At 40.3% G+C, this 20846-nt stretch overlaps 1 protein-coding gene across 1 annotated transcript in view; it reads right to left on the reverse strand.

Annotated features, from left to right (window-relative positions):
* The window catches only part of CYTIP (cytohesin 1 interacting protein), an 88099-nt gene extending 69786 nt beyond the window's left edge, over positions 1-18313 (reverse strand). Inside the window, exons 1-3 of the mRNA XM_059393998.1 lie at positions 18220-18313; positions 17199-17295; positions 16601-16703 (exon numbers count right to left, since the gene is read on the reverse strand). Of these exons, the coding sequence (XP_059249981.1) occupies positions 16601-16603 (3 nt within the window). The 5' untranslated portion in view covers positions 16604-16703; positions 17199-17295; positions 18220-18313. The remainder of the gene's footprint in view (positions 1-16600; positions 16704-17198; positions 17296-18219) is intronic.
* Between the last annotated feature and the right edge of the window lie 2533 nt (positions 18314-20846).

Below are 20846 nucleotides of genomic sequence, written 5' to 3' on the forward strand. Positions count from 1 at the left end.
TAGTTTCTGCCCTGTTTTCTTGGGATGCATGCAACCCAGCCACCATATTCTGAGGAAGCCAAGCAGCTCCCCAGAAAGACCATGTGTGGGAATCCCAGCCACCATCTCACTTGAGGTCCCAGCTGGAAGGGAACACAAACACCCGCATATAAGCAAGTGAGCCTTCACATGACTCCAGCCCCAGCGTCTGAGCCATCCCTAGTGATAATGAGTGGAGGAAAGATGATTTTACTCCCAAGCCTTGCTGCAATTGCAGATCCATGAGAAATTAAAAAAAAAAAAAAAAGCTGTCATTAGTTTTACCTCTGAATCTTGGGATCACTTGTTACTTAATAATGGATAACCAGGACAGACTGCATAGCATGAACTCAAGTGCTCACAGTCAATTTAGAGAAATAAGCACGTTCACAAACGACTATCATATGTCAAGGTATAACACAAGGACCTTAAGAGATCCACACATGAAAATGAATGTGCACACATATGTGTGTACATCCTGGTTTATGCAGAGGCAATTTCTGAATACACTAAAATTAATGGTAGTTACCTCTGTGGAGCAGCCCTTGGGTTGAAGGGCTATCTCCTCATATGTTTTAAGCCTTGCCTTATTTATACACATACTTACTTCTATAACTTCAAAAACAGTTTAAATGTCTAAAATAATAATTTAAAAAGCTGGTGGGGGGGGCGAATGAACTAGTGCTTCAAGCACCTTATGGGGCCAGAATGCCGTGAAGCGATGAGAGCTACTGGGAAGGGCTGCATCTCCTCTCCATGCCTCAGCATTCACCTCTGTAGGAAACAGTGCCAGCCTTGTCAGGTTCTGTGAACATTCAAGTGCTACACAAGTCCCTGACCTGAGGAAGGACTCAACCAACATGAATACAAAACTTTAAGCACCTCTGAGCTGCTAAGTGTTGTTGTGGCATGTGGACAGAGGGTCCCAGGTTACAGAATCAGACTGTTGCTTTAGGAAGAGAGACAGTCTCTCTCCTCTGAAGATGAAAGAGTAAAAAGAACCAGTGTTATTAGGTATATTTCAAAAGAGAGTGTATGACAGCAGTGACTACAAAGTTGTTAAACTTCTGCCAATGCCACATTGACTAAATCCTTTTCCAAAATGTGAAGAGACCACTAACTTAAAACTTTCCATCCCAATTCCCCATTCTGCTTCCCTTTCATGGTTTTCATTGGGTGTAATAAGTTGCCTGCCTCTTACAGACGACTGCCATCCACAGGAGGAGGCCAAGATTAGTGCTTACAGTATGTTTGCATCTAACTTTCAGTTTTTCCCTGTATTTTGAGAAGCTGGGCATTGTTTCAGTCATACCAGAGGAACGCTGATCTTTCCATTTGTTCTCATATGTAGTTTCCCCACTGGAGTTATATAGGATGGTGTAGGTCACCCAAAAGATAGAGAGGGTTAGGTTAACGTCTCCTTCCCTAGAATGCCCCATGTTCTAAAATGTTTGTGAAAATGGTCTAGTTCTAAGGGTATGAAGGGTTGGAGTACTCTAAAAGAAATGGAGAAGGTGAAGTTGCCCATGAGATGACATGATGCGAGAGTATTATCATAGTATTTTGATAACTGACAATGAGTTATCTAAAGTGCTGTATGTTTCAGAGCAATGGCATCATCACTATGCTTGCAAAGTCAAATGAGTAATGAGCAGTTCCTCTCTGACTCAGAAACTTCTGTTGTTTCCTGTTTGATTTAACTTCCCCAAGTATCTTAGAAACAGATGAACTATTATTTCAGCTCCTTAAAGGCAACTGGGCTTGATGTCTTTTCTAATGAATCAGGTATTTGATCTCTTCCAAATTTCTGGCATTTCAGGCACAGTTTCAAAGCTCCATTTTCCTTTCCTTACTTAGAGATGATACCAGCTTCTCAAATGCAAGAGAACTGTCTACGCTCACAATGAAATAAGCAACAACAAAAATAGTAAAAGAAAGAAAATCATGCTAAATGTGGTCAAGAGCCAACTTATTCAATTTTACTAAAATGTAGCCACTTTAAATCCCTTTTGGTATCAACAGGGATAAAATTAAATAAGCCAAGAGAATGACTATGTAACAAACAAATCTTGCTGATTCCATCACTGGGTAGTGAGTATGAACAAATGTCCGTGTGAATTGTAATGAATATACAAACTGTACAAGCTGCATACTCCGAGTTCTCCCTGACACATAGGGTGGGATTGGGTAGGGACACAAAGCATCCCTAATTAGCTCTTTATGAAGTTCTTGAAGGGGAAAAGCATTATCTACAATGATTCAGTGACAACACTTAGCAGGGACTTCTGAAAATTGGTTCAGAAACCACCAGCAAAATCATCATCATCATCATCATCATCATCATCATCATTGTACACAGGATTGATGTGATTCTCTACTCATAGCCAGCCCTCCTCCAGACCATTTTCCCCTGCTTTCCATTGTCTCTTTCTATGGAAACATGCTGGAAAAGGAAGTAAAAGGAAGGTTTGTGTTCAGATAGCAAAGAGTCAATGAATCTCTTTCATATATCTTAAGTACCCTTTTATCACAAGTCTTTAGCACAAAGTCTGCATGAACAAGAAGGCTCTCCGTCTAAGATAAATAAGGTCTGAGGATCTCATGTAGAAAATGGAACTGTAGTTGCTAACATTATATTATATAATTGAAATTTGATGTGAGAGTAGAACTTCAATGTTCTCCTACAACAAAGAAAGGGATAAATGGGGCAGCAATAGGATGATTTAGCTCAAGGAGCGAAACACTTTCACAGTGTGTGTATATGTCAAATCATCCTGTTATACACTTTAAATATCTTACAATTTTGTGAATTATACCTCATTAAAGTCAGGGAGAAAGATGTCTATTGAAGTTGACATTACTTCAAAACAACAAGAGATAGAGCCCCACTAACTCATGGCCTGAGGTTGAATACATGTTCTATTCTTAGCCACACAGTCCATACCTCTTTCCCCACCACTAAAATTGCCTCTTCAGTGATCTGACTAGGACCATTTTAACACCTGCTCTATCTTCATCCCCTCTAGGTAAGGAATTTCTACACTTTCTAATCCATTTGTCAAAGTGCACAAATGCACACAGCCCCTCACCTAGCATAGGCAGAAACTTTTTATTTAGTTAGTGTTCTTTATTTTATATATTCTTAAAGTAAGTAAAATTTTTTCCATAAAAAGTGGTTTCTAAAAAATAATAAAACTCTTAGAGTATGTCAAAGAGTCCCAATACTTACAGGGCTACATGGAAATTGCCTGTGTTAACAATGTTGGTCTGATAATCCAGGTGCCTCTTTCCCTGTCCCCAAGAGCTGTGGTTTCAATGACAGTACCTCAGATTACCTTTTTGGCCAAGAAATAACATCTCTAAGCCCATGACAACCAACACTCAGCAGACAGTACAAACAAAAACAAAAAGAAAACAAAACAGAAAATGAACGCCTTAGTGACACTCTTGCCCCAGGAAGGACTATTCAGGGCTCCCCACTGACCGCTGACTCTGAAGTCTTCCAGACTGTGTTTCTTCTCTAACGAGGCCCACTTGCCCCCAAGAAGATCCTTTGTTAAGCTTGTATTATGAACTGCATGTTGACATCCCCACCCCCGCAAATTTATATATTGAAACCCTAATACCCAATGTGCTGGTATTTAACACCGAGGCATTTGGGAGGTAATTGGGTCATAAGGGTGGAGCTCTAATGATGGAATTAGTGCCTTTATAGGAAAAGACAAGTGAGCTTGCCTCTCTCTCTCGTATTTTCAGCATATGACACAGAGCAAGAAGAAAATGGGCTCTCAGTAGAACCCAACCATGCTGCCCCTGTGATCTTGGGCTTCCTAGTCCCATGAACTGCGTGAACTGGGAGAAATAAATGTTTGCCAATGAAGTCAACAAGTCTGTAGTATTTCTTATAGCAGCCCAAGACTAAAATACTTGAAACTTATGAGAACTGTCCAATACACCAGGCCATTCTAGTCATGTTGCTGCTGCTGGTAGGTCACAGACCAAAAAATTGCGAAGACCCGTGGGGCTTCTAATTCACAGGGATTATATACCGAGCCCAATAGCACTTTGCTGCTACATATTGTATATTAACTTCTAATATGTTCCATAAACTGAGAATAATAACCCATGAACCAAAAAATTTTAAGCTCTCTGTGTCTTGGTAACCTCACATGCAAAATGAAGATAATATATTTGTGTTTGCAGGATTGTTCTGCAGATATGAAAAAATGCTTCGGACTGTGCCTGGAATATAGTCACTTAACAATAATAACAACAACAAAATGCTTTAGTAGTAGTGGTAAGAAGAGGAAGGGCAGAAGTAGTTGCAGTAGTAGTATCAGCAGTACCAATAGTAGTAGAAGTACAGAAGATGCCTGGTTGGGCGTCTACCTTTGCCAGCTCAGGTCATGAACCCAGGGTCCTAGGATCAAGTCCCATAGCAGGTTCCATGCTCGGTAGGGAGTCTGCTTCTCCCTCTCCCCTTGGTCCTCCCTGTTCATGTTTGTTCTCTCTCTCTCTCTCTCTGTTTCAAATGAATAAATTTTAAAAATCTTTAAGAAGTACAAATAGTAGTAATAGTACAAATAGCAGTGGCACTAGCTGTAGTAGGAGACATAGAAGTAGAAGTAGTAGGACTCTGAGCAGTAGTGGAAGTAGTGGCTGTTGATATAACAGCTGTGGTAGTAGAAGTAGTAGTAGAAGTAGTAGTTGTAGTACAAGTAGTAGTTTACTAACAGTAGCAGCAGTGGGAGGAATAGAAGTACAAATAACAGGAGTAGTAGAAACCGTAGTAGTGATTGTAGTAGTTGTGCAAGTAATAGCAGGGGGTGGGTAATCCTAACACGAACGAGGATATTTGGACACTACAAGAAGAATGCTGAGAAGGGAAGAGTTAAGTGGAGACCCTGGACATTACAGGCAGATCAAGTTGAAGAGCAATCATGGCAAGCATTAGGAGAGGAAGATTCAAAGAATCTGAGGAGAACAAAAAGAAGGCATCCTGGGGAACTGCCCACACAGATCCTCTCAGATGGGGTTATTCATGAGGTGGGTCCATTCTCAGAGGTCAGTCTGGGCCTCACACTAAGTTCCAAAAAAGTGAGATCTGTAGTCCGACACCAGAAGAAAGCCAGGATCCAGCAAGACACATTCAGAACTTTTGTTCACAAAAGGAAAAAAAAAATCACCATTTATATATAGTTTTTGTTCAACATGTATTTAGTAACACTTAGAAAATGCTCCCAAATTTTAACAAAGCCAAACACCCCCAAAACCAGCTGATTAAGGTTGTTGTTTTCCCAGAGCCTGGCCAATTTCAGTTTGCATGATTTACTGCCCTCGCACCCTGGTGCTTCTGGAATCCCTGTGTGTGCTCTGGTCATCTACATTGTGCAAGTATGTGCCTCCCATGGAGGAAGGACCTGAAAGTGTCAGACCCACACAGTTTTGCCTCTCTCCTTCAGGTTCTAGACTGCCTCTCCAGGAAACATTCCCTGACCAATCCTTTCTAAAGCCATTCTGAGCATTCCTCTTTTCAACATGTTTCCACAGCATGAGGGATTTTTCTTACCACACCATATTATTAACTGGCTCTTTCTTTTCCATATTTTCTAGTAGGTTGTAAGCTCCCTCAGGGCAGGGTCTCAACTCTGTTTTACTTGTGTCTCTCGCACCTACCAGAATGCCTGGCGATTGGCACTCTCTTCAGATTTGCTAAACAAATTACTGAATGCTAGAGGTAGACGCAGCGACAGGGTTACCTGACAGGTCCATTGCACCAGGATTTCTAACAGGGCACAAAGGGGTTTATATGACATGGAGTACAACCCCAGGCTAAACTAGCCCCACACCTCTGAAGAGACTGAGTGACTGCACAGGCATTTGAACCTACCTATAGACATTCTGATTTTTAAATTAGCATTTTACAATTCTGTTCGTGACTTCTATATTCACAAAAACAGTAGCTAAAATCACAGCTCTACTACCCGTAGGCATGTGTTCACTGAAAGTCGAACTGGCCCAAGTGACAAGACGGTCCTATAAATAGGCACAACACCATTTGAAAATTTGGCGCTTGGGAGACAGTGTTTGGTGACAGCCAAAACTGCCCTTAGAGAGAAAATAGAGATGAAGAGGAAAGAAAGAGAGCATGGCGGAGTGTGAATTCACACGCACCATCTCCTAGGAGCCACAGAGCAAAGCCATGAAACAATGCTCACGCCACGATGACTCGTGCTTTGGCACCGACGACATCACCTTTTCAGATCCAACAGCCAGAATCGCCTATCCTGGGCTGATGTAGAAGCCCACGGGATGTTACTAAGGGAGGAGAAAGAAAATGTTCTTCTCTATATAAAACAGCTCAGCGATGACTCAATGGAAATTTCAGCTTTGGATACACCTTTTTTCTGTTCAAGTTTATTAGAAATGATTGCAGTCATGTTTGAACCAAATACATCGATACCTCCCAAAAAGGAATAGAAAGACAACACTCTTTTCTACCATGCCTACATACATGTCCACTCACTATGGATACTTGGGATTAGGTGCCAGTAGGCAGGCTAGTGCAAGGGAACATAGGAAGAGATCCCAGAGTAACTTAAGGAGAAATAAACTGAGAACATAAACTTGAGTGCGGACCAGGGATCCAGTATGTTGAAAACAAGCATGTTAGCGTCCAACTCTGGAAGGGTTTGAGATGAGAACTAAAAATGCAGGGAAATAAATCCTCCTGAATACGGAGCAGAGACTACAGGAGACAAATATATCCAACTTCCCGGGGTTGGGGGTGGGGGGTCGGGGGGACAAGAATTTGTAAAATGTAATTAGACCTTCAAATTTCTCTAAGACATTTTAGAAAATCCAATTGAAATGACAGGGAGAAAAGCTGTCCAATTCTGTGTGTGTTTATAGAAAAATGAAGGCAACAGCTAATAGACCAATTACGTCTACCTTTGTTGCAGCCTCCTCCCCAATTTTCAATATAATGTGAATTAGAGAGTTCACAGACTTAATCAAAGAGAAATGTTAGAGACCGAATTCCAAGATTCATTTCTCTGAAAACATCTTAGCCAGACATTTTAGAGGTAACACTGAAAATCTATGTGACACCTGTAAAAACAAGAGTTTGAACAGAGAACTGGTCTGTTTGAGAGAAACACTAGCTTCTATCAACGTATCCCAGGGGATGGATTGGCAGCTCTGACCAAAGTTAAGAGAGAGAAGCAACTAACTGTCCTTGCATTTTTTCTATCGACTATTGTTTTTAAATGAAACAAGATGGGATCCGGAGGGAGACAAACCATAAGAGACTCTTAATCTCACAAAACAAACTGAGGGTTGTCAGGGGGAGGATGTAGGGAGAGGGTGGTTGGGTTATGGACCTCGGGGAAAGGTATGTGCTATGGTGAAGGCTGTGAAGTGTGTAAACCTGGCGATTCACAGACCTGTGCCCCTGGGGTTAATAGTACATTATATGTTTATTAAAAATTAAAAAAAATTATTAAAAAAAGACTATTGTTTTGAAGGGGCTGACCAAGAGCGTTAATGGTTTCATTATTTTTATTCACTCTAGACTTCTTCCTGCTCTGTCATCATCTCTAATTTGAGATCATACTTGGATGCCTCTCACCATTTTCAATGATCTGCCCTTTTTCCTTTGTCCCTGTATTGCCCCTCTACTTCTTATTTTTTTATTGGAAAAAAAATTTCCCCCATTATTATCTCTGTTTTAGGCAGCTTCTGAGACATAGAAATCCCTACCACTACTTATAACCATGGTGAACACTTTTCACGATCCTTCAAGTCCTTTCTTATTGTTACTATTTTTGACTGGATGCGTAAATAATTCTGTATCCTCTTTTGTTACACTTAAAGCACTATCTAACGGCCATGTTGTCTTCTCACTAAGAACTACTCAAGATATGATTTTAGTGTGGTGGGATAGCGCATTCTATAGCTATGCTATATTTTCCAGTTATTACCAACTAATCCAATTTTATTAAATATTAAGTAGTTTCTAACATTTCACTATTAGAAATGATGATGTGATGAAAACTTGAACATAAATATATGCCCACATGACCATTTTCTTAGGATAAATCTTTATATAAAAATACTGATTTGAAAAATATGGCTGTTTTAGGGGTGCCTGGGTGGCTCAGTGGATTAAGCTGCTGCCTTCGGCTCAGGTCATGATCTCAGGGTCCTGGGGTGGAGCCCTGCATCTGCCTCAGCAGCCCTGCTGAGCAGAGAGCCTGCTTCTCCCTCTCTCTCTGCCTGACTCTCTGCCTACTTGTGATCTCCTTTCTGTCAAATAAATAAATAAAATCTTAAAAAAAAAAAAAAAGAAAAATATGGCTGTTTTCAAACTTCTGATGGCTATTGGTAAATTATTTTTAGGCAGGTTGTACATTGTACATTGAGAGGAACCATGAGAGACTATGGACTCCAGGAAACAAACCGAGGGTTGTAGAGGGGAAGGGGATGGAAGGATGGGTGAGCCCGCTGATGGGTATCAAGGAGGGTACATACTGCATGGAGCACTGGGTGTTATACACAAACAAAGAATTGTGGAACACCACACAAAAAACTAATGATGTACTGTATAGTGATTAACATGACATAGTAAAAAAATTAAAATAATAACAACAATTATGGGAAAAATACTGGGAAAACTGAGGAAATCTAAATGAAGTCTGTAATTTTGTTATTAAAAAAAAAATAAAGGTTGTACTTGAAACCATCCATCCACCCTGCAGAGCTCCTGACAACCTTGATTATTACCAGTTAAAACTTGCTCTGTGAAAAATGCTACATAATTTTTGTTGTAATTTGAATTTTTGAAAATTTGCTTTTCTTGTATTATTAGAGGGTGAGTATGTTTCATATTTTGTTAGCCACTTCCATTCCTCCTTTGTGGTTTCCTTACAGGTGTGTATGGCAAATTACGATTTCTTAAATATGTTTGCTGTTTATCTTTTCTTCCAGTCTTATGAAATGCAGAAAATTTTTATTTTTTCCATCAGTATTTTCCTCTGTGATTTTCATAATTCCTCTTAAGTTTAGAAAATCCTTTTTCGTCCAGAGATCAGATGATACTCATCTATATTTCTTCCAAGTTATTTTGGTTCAACTATTTAGATTTAACTCCTGAATTTATTTGGGATAAAATGGATAATTATTTTTATGGAAGGGGGGGTACACTAAACTGAATTTTTAAAGTCTAAATAACTACTTTCCCCAAGTAATGTTGTAAAATTACCACCTTCTCTTTCACTGATTTATGGTGCTTCATTTTTCCTATTAAGATTTTCTACATTCTATTTCCAGTCTATTTATTTTTATTATATTAAGAGCTCCAATCTTTAGCTAATGCAATGTTGTTCTTACTATTTTGTTTTTTGTAACCTAGTAGAGTGATAAAGAACTCTGCTCTGGAGCTAAGTGCTTGTTCTCTGATTTTAATTCTACCCCTTACTAGCTAACTGACAATGGGCTGGTTATGGCCTTGCTGTGATTCAGTTTCCTTCTCTGTAAAGTGGGCATACCAATATTTGTCTCCTCACGAGGTTGTGAAGATTACATTAGTTTGTAAAATAATGAGCTCAGACCAGTGCTGGAAACGTAGAGTGTGCCACAAAAGTGCAGGCTAGTTGTTGTCCTGTTAACAGGGCAAGCCCATGTAACCTTCATCTTTCAAAATTTTCATAACTACTTTAGCTATTTTTCCTTGCATTAAGTTTTCAAATGGAAATAGATTTATTTATTTTCTGATGATAAACAACACATAGTCACTATAGGAACAACTTTCACAAAAGGCATGGATGTAATTTAAAATCACTTATATTCGTTGTGTGCCACATCTCATGTTGATAGTGGGTGTCTGAGAGACCGAGGCACAGAATGGATGTCCACACTAAATGTGAAATAAAATTGCAGTAGCGAAATGCCAGTTGGGCACAAGTGACTAAATACCTCAGAGCTATACCATGTCTGACTTGACAGTTCAGTTCTGTCTTTCTCGGCTTCTTGTACGGACTAAAGACCAACTGAAGTCGTGAACAGAGAAAAGAGTGTTCTAAGAAAACAGAATCCCAGCTGTCATTTTTTTAGGTAACAATGACTCACTGTAGAGTTACATCATTCAGAACTGTAACTGATGCAGAGTTCTCTGCAGCCTTGAGGTTGGCTGGCTGCACTATCGAGGAGAAGGCTTCCAGGAAGAGGTGTCTGCACCCCTCCACCTGGGCTGCTGCCTAGTCATCTCAGGATCAGCATCCCCGAGCATACAATACAGAGAGGAGGTAGAAGACTAAACTGCATCTATCATTTGCTAGGCGTTCTCTGTCCAAGGGATAGCCAAACATAGAACAGATTACTTGGTCCCATACAGATGTGAAGAAATCTGTTATGCATTTGGAAAGCAGATTTCTCTTTTTTGTTACCTGTGACTCTTTATTAGAATAGTTTTAATATAAGTTAATTTTCAATAGACTTTATTTTTTAGAGTCAAAAAAAAAAAAAAACTGTACAGGAGGTATAGAGTTCTCCTTTACCCCTTACCCCTGCACATGGGCAGTCTCTCCCACTATCAATGTCCCACAACAGGGCATCTGTTACAATTACTGAACCTACACTGGTGCATCATTATCACCGAAAGTCCATAGTTTACATTGGGGTTCACGCTTTCTGTTATACATTCTATGAGTTGGAAAAAATACCTAATGACGTGTATCCACCTTTGTAATATGTACAGATTAGTTTCATTGCCCTAAATATCCTCTGCACTCTACCTAGTCATCCCTCCCTCCTCCTAAATCACTTCTCTTTATGGTCCCCATAGCCTTTTTGAGATTATATAGTTGGAATCACACAGTATGTAGCCTCTCAGATTGGCTTTTTTTTTTTCTTTAAGATTTTATTTATTTATTTGACAGAGTTCACAAGTAGGCAGAGGCAGGCAGGGGGGTGGGAAGCAGGCTCCCCACTGAGCAGAGAGCCATATGCAGGGCTCGATCCCAGGACCCTGGGACCAGGACCTGAGCTGAAGGCAGAGGCCTTAACCCACTGAGCTACCCAGGTGCCCCTCTCAGATTGGCTTCTTTCACTTAGTATTATGCATTTATTATTCCTCCATTTCTTTTCATGGTTTGATAGCTAATGAGCTATTTTAGCTATTTTTAGAGCTATTTTTAGCTAATGAGTATTTTTAGTACTGAATAATATTATTTTATTATTATTATTATTAGAGATATCACATAGGCGGAGGGAGAGGGAGAAGCAGACTCGCCACTGAGTGGAGAAGCTTCTGTGGGGCTCGATCTCAGGACTCTGAAATCAATCAAGAACAGAGTCAAAGGCAGAAGTTTAACCCACTGAGCCACCCAGGTTCCCCTTAGTACTGAATAATACTCTATTGTGTGGACATACCACAGTTTATCTATTCACCCACTGAAGGACACCTTAGTTGTATCCAAGCTTTGGAAATTATGAATAAAAGTGTTATAAACATCTTTATGCAGATTTTTATGGACATTAAGTTTTTTTTGTTTTTTTAACTCACTTAAGTAAATATCAAGGAGAGCAATCATTGCATTTGAGGGTAAGAGTATTGTTAATTTTGTAAAAAACTGCCAAACTGTCTTCCATAGTGGCTGTACTGTTTTGCATTCCTACAAGCAATGAATGAGAGTTCCTGTTGCTCCATATGCTGGCCAGCATTCGGTGTTGTCAATGTTTTAGATTTCATTGTACTAATGGGTATGTAATGGTATTTCATTGTTGTTTAAATTTGCTATTCCCTAATGACATTTGATACTAGGCATCATACAAAGGCTTATTCACCATCTGTATATCCTCTTTGAAGAGGAGTCTGTTCAAATCTTTTGCACATTTATTTCATCAGTTTGTTCATTTTCTTATCATTGAGTTTTAAGTGTTCTCGGTATTTGGGGGATAACAGTCTTACAAGAGATATGTCTTTCGGAAGTATTTTCTACCAGTCTTTGGCTTGCCTTTTCATTGTCTTGACAGTGTCTTCTATAAAGAAGACATTTTTCATTTTATATCAATTAATTTTTGCCCCAAGAAGTATACACATGTAACAAAGCTGTTAAGTGTAAGTCTTTCTGCCACCCTCCAATGAGTCATTAGGACTCCAATATTGGGATGAAGAAGCTGGAGAACAGCTGCGGCTTCCATCTCCTTCCAGGCTCCCCGCAGGAAAGGGTAAATGGCTCTGCTGTTCTCAATTGCCGCCTCAGACTGTGCCCTCCCCTTCCCCAGGGAAGTCTAAAAGCATGGCTGGAGCCAGAAAAGAGAAGTAGCAAGTCTTCAAGGCTGTGTGGGTCCCTTGACGAGGGTGGAAGAGAGTGCTGGTATTTGATCCACTCCCTGAAGACACACACTTACTGCTAAGCCCAGTTCAGGAGGCACCAAGAGAACTATTCTTCAATCCAGGGAGGGAGGTTGTAGGAAGGGGATGCCAGTGTGCCCTGGCTAACTTTGACATCTGCATAAGCCGTGGCCTCGTCAATTTACTTACTGTATCTATTTAAACTGAGGGTAAAAAGAGCTGTGGAGAGAGGACAGAGCCCTGGGGAAACTTGCAACCTTTTTCTGTGGACCAAGCAGACTCAGGGGAAGATGCTAGTTGGTCCTGTCTTCCCATATTCCATGAGCAAGCATGGGCTGCTGACCAAGAAGACCTAGCAGGAGGAGGCTGGGTGGTAGTGTTGAGGAAGTGAGGTGTTATGTGGATAAGATCATACTGGAGGTGGATCTCCCAGCTCACTAATTTGGAGAGACCCCAAAGAGCACTCTGAAAACTGCCATAGGGATGCCTACCTTACACAGGACCACAACCCGCTACTCAACATTAACCAGAGATAGAGTCAAAATTCTGAACAGAAGAAGGACGAAAACTTCACCATGAAATGTAAGAAAATTGTCCTTTTCTTCTCTTTCCTCCCTGTCCCAAATCTCCTCAAATTATAGTAGCCTTGGAGAGGGAGAGAGAGCCTTGTATCCCAGAGGCATACCACAGCCCATCCTTCCATGTTAAGACCTATACTAACAGATGATGTCAAAGGACATACTTTTAAATTGTATTTTTTTTAAAGATTTTACTTATTTATTTGATAGAGAGATCACAAGTAGGCAGGCAGAGAGAGAGAGGGAAGCAGGCTCTCCACTGAGCAGAGAGCCCAAGGCAGGGCTCGATCCCAGGACCCTGAGATCATGACCTGAACAGAAGGCAGAGGCTTAAAGTCACTGAGCCACCCAGGCACCCCGAAACTGAATTTTTATAACACAGAATCAGTGTGTTTTGTTTTCATTTTTTTTTTATAGAAAAAACAAAGATGATGGTATCTGCCCAAGGAAAAGGGAAATTTGACCAGGCTTAAGTAACTGGAGAAAAAAAAAAAATTGTCACTTTCATGTATATGCCAGCAAGCAAGTTCAGACTAGTCAGTAACTCATGTCTCAAATTAATAAATAAGTAAGTAAATAAATTTCATATATATTTGCTGTTAGGAAAAGAGCTCCCTTAACGTGCTCACAAGTGAAAAGTGAAGGAGGGGACAATACACACACTTCGCATTGTATTTTTGAACAATAGAACACCCTGAATCCACGAGCAAACTCTACAGGCTTACTACAAATGCACTTAGTAGACAGATATACGGTATTTTACAGGACTAGAAACATGGATTTTAGAGTTAGAAAGACCTGGATCCGAACCTCAGTTTTACTATTTGCTATTTCTGTGGCTTCTTAAAATGTTCAAAGAAAATCTCCACAATGATGCCTCCTAACAGGGTCAGTATAAGGATCAAGGAGGAAATCAAACCAGCCTAATACCTAGGAGAGCATGAGAGCCCTAAAAATGGTGACTCCTCCTAACATTTCTTTCTTCATCACTTATTTGTCATTGCCATGCATTATCATGGTTATTTACTGAGAAGCTATCAGTAGCATCCAGAGAAGTAACAGCACTGGTTAAAATACATTTAAGTTGAAACTTGAGTTTATGGAAAATCACTGAAAAATTTCTATTTCAGAATAAACAAAATTCTTCAAAAGAGCTAGTCTTTGGCAATACCTTAGGTACCCCAGTTTAGGGACTATCTCCCAGGTGAAAATATGAAGCTACTGGGATTTGTCTCACCATCTATACCTTATCACAGTGCATCAGGATCAGAAGGGCATTCGGGGTAGCAAGGAAGTTCTAGGGACAGTCTGGTTGCATCACACTCCCACCGGTTCCTCTTTTCCCCCATCCATTAATTTGTTGGCTGTTTCAGTCATAGAGTGCACTTAAGTGCCTCTAAATTTTATCTTTGTCTTTGAAGAAAGGCACCTAACTAAGGTATCAGCCTGTTTCCTCTACCCTTCGTGCTTCATCTTGGGAGAGTACCTTGGCAACAGTCACAAGCAAGCGAGCCAGCCAGTTCAGTACGACCCGACATCACACTGAATTACCAGAAAAGGATTTCATTTCATTACAGCCTTATGATTTGTAGTCCCTGTTCCTTTCCATTTTTCTCCTCATTCATTACTCCTTCCATGTAGGGTGAATGGCAGATAAGAACAAATCACTGCATTTGATGCATTTCACTTTGTTCCCTTCTAGAAGTTCTTATAAAGGTTTTCCTGAGAAAAATCAATGAACTATTGACTTAAATACTATTGGGGGATCAATTCCAATTCCAATTAACTGTGCATCTGGGTTCCTTATTACCACTCCTGGGAAACATTTGAGAAAGTGTTTCTCCCACCCTCATGTTTATGCGTCTTCTGGTCTATGGTCTATCTTCAGAACTTGCCCCTGGACCTCCAAGATCTAAGAGCTAGCCTTCTGGTTGGTCACACCTTAGCTCTGTCTGCCCCAGACCATTTTCCTGGCCACAGAGGGCTTAGCACTGATATTCCCCCTTCTCTCCCCACCGCAGGTGGTAGTATTTACTAATTGCATTATTTTGTGCCACTCTTCTAAGTGCTTCACGTCCATTATTTCTGTAAATCCCAGAGGTAGACAATATGGTTGCCCTTTTTTAAAAAGGAGAAACCTGAATTTCAGCCAAGAAAAGCACATTGTGCAAAGCCACAGGGGATTCAAAGCCAGGTCTGTGTGACAAAGACTCTACCTCTTCAACTCACCTGCCGTGAGTGTCTCTCCGAGCCAGGCTCCTTCCTGATGGTCTCTGAACCAAGGGTCCTCTGATAAGATTAACAAGCTAGAGAAAGCCCACACATCTATCTGGAACGTGAGGTCCTTCAATACCTGCCTCTTTTACAAGCTGAAGATTCCCGGGGATATTCCCCCACTTCCCACCCTCACTTCCCACCCCAGCTTCCTGAATCAGAATCACCACAGGCAAGACCCCGGAACTTAAACACTTGTCATTCTTAAAAGTGTGAGATCCCCTGTCCTGTGCCTTTGACACCCTATGTCCTTTAAAAAAGCTTTCCTGACGACAATGCCCTGACCCCTGGTGGTGTAACCCAGAAGTGTGACTGCCCTCATGAGGGTCTGAGGGAGCACTGGGTGATCTGCTCCCTGCTCACTCACTTTTGGGCTGCAACTTCTATTGGGTTTCAGCTGCCTCTGTCTGAGTTCTGCTTGCCTTCTTAAGGCCCATCACACAGAAAGGACCCGAGAGAAACTAGCTTGCTAAACTTTTTATTTCTTGCAGCAGCTACAAAAAGAGATAGCTTTTTTGTTCAATAAATTTTTTTTTAAAGATTTTATTTCTTTATTTGATAGAGATCACAAGTAGTCAGAGAGGCAGGCAGGGAGAGAGGAGGAAGCAGGCTCCCTGCTGAGCAAAGAGCCCGATGCGGGACTCGATCCCAGGACCCTGAGACCATGACCTGAGCTGAAGGCAGAGGCTTTAACCCACTGAGCCACCCAGGTGGCCCTGTTCAATAAGTATTTGTTTGTTTATTCTTTGTAGATGATACAAAGTTAAGGACACACACACACACACACACACAGTGGATTTCCATGAACACACACACAGTGGATTTCCATGAGTGGCCTTACACAGTCTTCATCACTAGTGTTTGAGTGCAGTGCTTAGCCAACTTAAACTTGGCTCCTCACCATCTTTCTTTTCTCTAAATAAGAACTTCCACCTTTCTAGTCTATTCTCTTCTCTTTTCCCTTTTCCTTGCTGTAATTTCGCACTTCCATATCTATTGGACCTTCTGGCTATGACCAAAAATGGTCAGGTTGTCACAAACTTAACATCTGCTTTTACAGAAGACATTCCTACCACCAAGGGAATTCACTGACCCTATTAGCAAATCCACCTACCCTATTAGTAAAGAAAAAGTGGAAGAATTCTAGTAACAAGAATAACAAGAACAAAAAAGAGAGACTGAGTAACAAAGAGAAGAAGTCCAAAATATTTAGGAAAGAAACCTTAAATGAGGAATTCCCAGCAATACTTCCTCCAATATTTTATTTACCTTAGTATATTACACTTCATTAAAACGTGTTCACTTCCTCCTCTCCCGACCACAAGAAAATAACACAAAATGAGAATCAACCCACACATTCCAAACTCAAACTTACCATAGAACTTTGGGTGGCAAATCTCAGACAGTGATTCCTCCTGGTCTCTGAGCCGGGGCTCCCAAGATTTCCTGCTGTCTTCTCTCCGAGAACTTACAGTCCCCTGCAATACCACAGGACACTAACATTTTGAAAAAGAAATTTGATCTCTCCCTAATTCATACTGCCCTCCTCCTCTTTCCTTGAAGGGGGATCCCATCTGTTTATTTTAAGATGTGGGCAAACTGCCTAGAATCAAATACCTCACAAATAAAGAGGAAAAAAAACCAACAAGAAGTCAATAATGCCTATGTGATTCTCAAGCCCCAAACAAATGGAAAACCAGGGTCCTTCATTTGATAATGAATCAGGTGGAGAAGGAAAGCACTTCTTATCTGGAGTCGCTCCCAAATAAATGTTTCACATGTGGCTTTAATGAGGACATTAAGCTCTCAGAGTTTCAAATGCTGCTTATATAACTATACAATAAACTCTGCTTGTGTTTGTTTTCAGATTATTGAGCCCAATTTAATTGGAGAAAAGTTCCCTTCTGTAATTTTTTTAAACAAAATATAAGACTTTTGGTTAACTTTATGCTGTCAACTAAAGCCAGACTTACCTGAGATTTTTTTGGAAACAAAACAGGCATTGTTTATGTGGCTTTTTTAACAGGAAACCAGGTTCGTTTTTGTCCACATGACATCCATTTCCAGTCCCTAGGAACAATATATAGAGAGAACACATTTGGTACATGTACAGCAACAAGCATACAAATGTGTATCGTGGAAAAAAAAATATATGTAATAAAAAATTTTCCACACACAGAGGAAACCTCATGAGTTGGTTTGGAAAACAAGTCACTTCAAAGTTGTGGAAAATGGAACTGTTCCTGCCTTTAAGGCAAACCCTGTCACTGATAGTCAATTTGGTTATTCTGCCTGTAACCAGCACTCCCTGCATTCCTTTGAGATATTTGTTGTGTGTGATCAGCTGAAAGTCAATATATGATAACCTGAAAACAAACAAACAAACAAACAAACCTCTTTTTCTCGAATTTGTTCATAAGGGACAGCTGTTCTTACTAAAACAAAACAAAGCAAAAACAAAAACTCGTTTCCCAAGTCACACTTGAACTGCTTAATTATTGAGTTCCTAAAAATAAATGCGATTTTTGTAGTCATAAGTACATTGGAAAACACTGAAGCCAGTATCTGTTGTGAAATAGAACCCCTTTATTTGTCACTATCAAATATTGAAGAATTACAGAGAAAGTAGTCCTAACAGTTGCAAGTTCTACCCATATAAAAGCAATCGGCTTATCTTAGGAGTTCCTTGTAATGAAACTGTGTTTTTTGCCAGTTACTAGTCAAAGCTTCGTATTATGTATTTAAAACTATATACACAAAAGAAACCACTTGTGCTGGCTCTTACTCCCAGTTGCCCGTATGATGGCTTCTAGTTCACCTTCAGAATCTAGTCCTCACAGATTGGCCTGTCTAACCTAACAGCTTCTTCCATGGCGGGACAAGAACCTACATCCCTCTCTACTCCTGCTGCTCTAAGAGTCCTTAGATTGACCCGAATTCCATTACCCCGGAGTCTCTTAGGAGGCCTGAGAGAAATCTTTGCTCTGTCCCTACCTCTCCTGGAGTACTGGAGGTGGCTGGAGGAAGGCAGGAAAAGGAGTGCAGCTGTCCTCTGTGAGATCCTGGCCTGGCATAGGGCTGGGGGAGGGCACAGTGCGAGCAGCTGGAGGAAGAGAAGGAGGAGTAATTCACGAGCCACTGCAAACATGACACGGCGCCAACAAAAACACCATTCTTTTCCCCAAGAAGTTCAAAGCTCTTTGCAAACATTAACTCATGAGCCCAAGTAGTCATGGAGCAAGTATTACTTTCTTTTGCCCTTGGATAACCATGGCAAGCCAAGTCACAAGGAAAGGGAGTGTATGCATTGTCTCGTTAGTCCTCAGGTGTTTACTGAGCACCTGCTATGTGCCGGGGACTAGAGACAGAGGCACAAACGAGACAGACACGGTCTGTGCTCCTACAGCTGCAGCGGGGGCGCTAAGCACGAAGCTATGCCACTTATACTTATTTACACTTTACTTTTGTTCAAATTGTTTAATGGAATGTGCTCCATTCTTCAGAATGTCTATAATGAGCTAAGTGCTGAGCAAACATACAAAAGAAAAATTTTTTAAGCTACTGGTAAATTTCATTAAGAGGATAGGGATTGGGAATATCAATTCAAAGTGCTTTCCCTTAAGATGCCATAAATGAAGCTTTATTGGAAGCAATCTTGTCTCTCATGATGCTTATGGAATGACTATAGTCAGACAAGTAGAGTTAGGATCAGTAATGCCATGCCAAGCAGTTTGTATAAATAATCTGGCTTTTTAAAAATGATTGGTCAAGTGAGCAAGCATGTTTGGCAAAGCAGAAAGCTTTTATCCACAGGTCCTTTCTTGATCTCCTTTTTATTTTACGTGAAAAAAATGGCAGGTCGGATATAGGAAAATGACTTATGCTGTTTGCAAACCCTTCTCTTCAGGCATTGGATTCCAGATATTTTAGAGTATATGGTTATCTAAGAGTAAAAAGACATAACTACTTTTAAAAAATGCATGACTATCTGATGCATCAGAAGGGATTTAAGCTGTTGTGTTTTAAAGATGCTAAGGATTCTAGTCTGTTCTGGGAGTCACTAATTCAACCCTCTATGTTGCATGGAACATAGAGGCTAGTACAGTTCCCACTCAGCAAGTCACACGTATTTTTAAAGACTAGGGAATTATAATACCACCCTAAACCCAACTTTCCTCCCTAGTAAACACTTCCCTAACAGATTATAGAGGCATCGTATCGATCCATCACTCAAGTTTATTGGTTAACACAGATATATAGAGGCATAGTATCGATCCATCACTCAAGTGTATTGGTTAACACACATACCCAGTGAGATTGAAGGTCCATATCTTAGCATTTAAATAGGGTTTTCATTTGGTTCCAAACTACCTTTCTAGCTTCAAGCTCACCAGCCCTGTTATTCTAGCGACAGCACAGATTTCCATCATACTATATCATCCTTATCTGGTACACTCTGCCTTGAAGGCTGCTCCCCTGCCTACTATTCCAACCACACACACACACACACACACACACACACACACACGCTTTGCCACCTGGAAAATTTTTCGTTCTTCAAGATTAAATGACTTCTTCTGGTTATTTCTTCCTCAATTTCCACATCACCACCTTATCACATATTTATTTATATAGGTATCTAAAGCCTGAATATCTCACGTATCAAGATTATATCTTATTCCTTTGTGTCTTCAACAGCTACTGTTAAATTTCTCTTGAAGTTAAATTCTCTATAAAACATCAGTATAGCATTTATTGAGGCTGGCAAGTAGATAAATTACTTGGGTTTGCTTCTTCCGCTGCAAGCACAAATGGGAGGTTTAAAACCCTTTATGAGGCAGATATGTTAATGAAAAGGATAAAATCAGTTAAACAAATTTTCAGTTAAAATCTGGATTTTTAATTAAAGTGCTACTACATTAATATCAACACCTTTGTCATTCAACTTTTCACCCGTTGGATGACCAACGATTTAGGAGCCGGGACCATATTCTACTCCAATAGTAACAATAGCACCGAAGAGAAAAGGGTAAGTTTGCTTATAGAATTGCTATAGGGGACAAGAAATGGCTCAGCCTCGCCAGCGATGACAATGCTAGTGGAAATAACTTATTTATGCTTTCAACTCAAACAGGAAAAGAACAGGACAGTAAGGAATAGAGAAGGACTCAGAACAAAAGAGGAAAGGGAGGAAGGGAGGGATTGGATACCTGTACGAAATTCTCCTTAGACTTCATTTTGGCCATTTTTCTGTCTATGAAAGCGAGAAATACATATGTTCTTATGGATTATACAGAACATGATGACAGGCACTCGAAGGTAAATACTACTTAGCAAAAAGTTGCTCTGTCTCCAGGCCGTCTTACAAAAATTATGTTAAGGGCATCCTGCTTTCTTTCATCATGTTTAAGAAGGCTCCTTTCATTCTCTAGATTTGAAATATTGGTGTCTGTTTTCTAGTTTTACTCAGAATCAATTTCAGGAAGTCAATAAAAGTCAATAATCAAACAACATTGCTTGACGCTTTTGTGTGAACCTTGTGTGTGTGTGTCTGCATGAGTGTGTGCGTGTGTATGAGCTTGTGCATGCCTACTCTCATGTAAATCTGTACACAGTGCATA

This window comes from Mustela nigripes, chromosome 3, assembly GCF_022355385.1.
Source record: "Mustela nigripes isolate SB6536 chromosome 3, MUSNIG.SB6536, whole genome shotgun sequence".
In the NCBI taxonomy this organism is placed as follows: Eukaryota; Metazoa; Chordata; class Mammalia; order Carnivora; family Mustelidae; genus Mustela; species Mustela nigripes.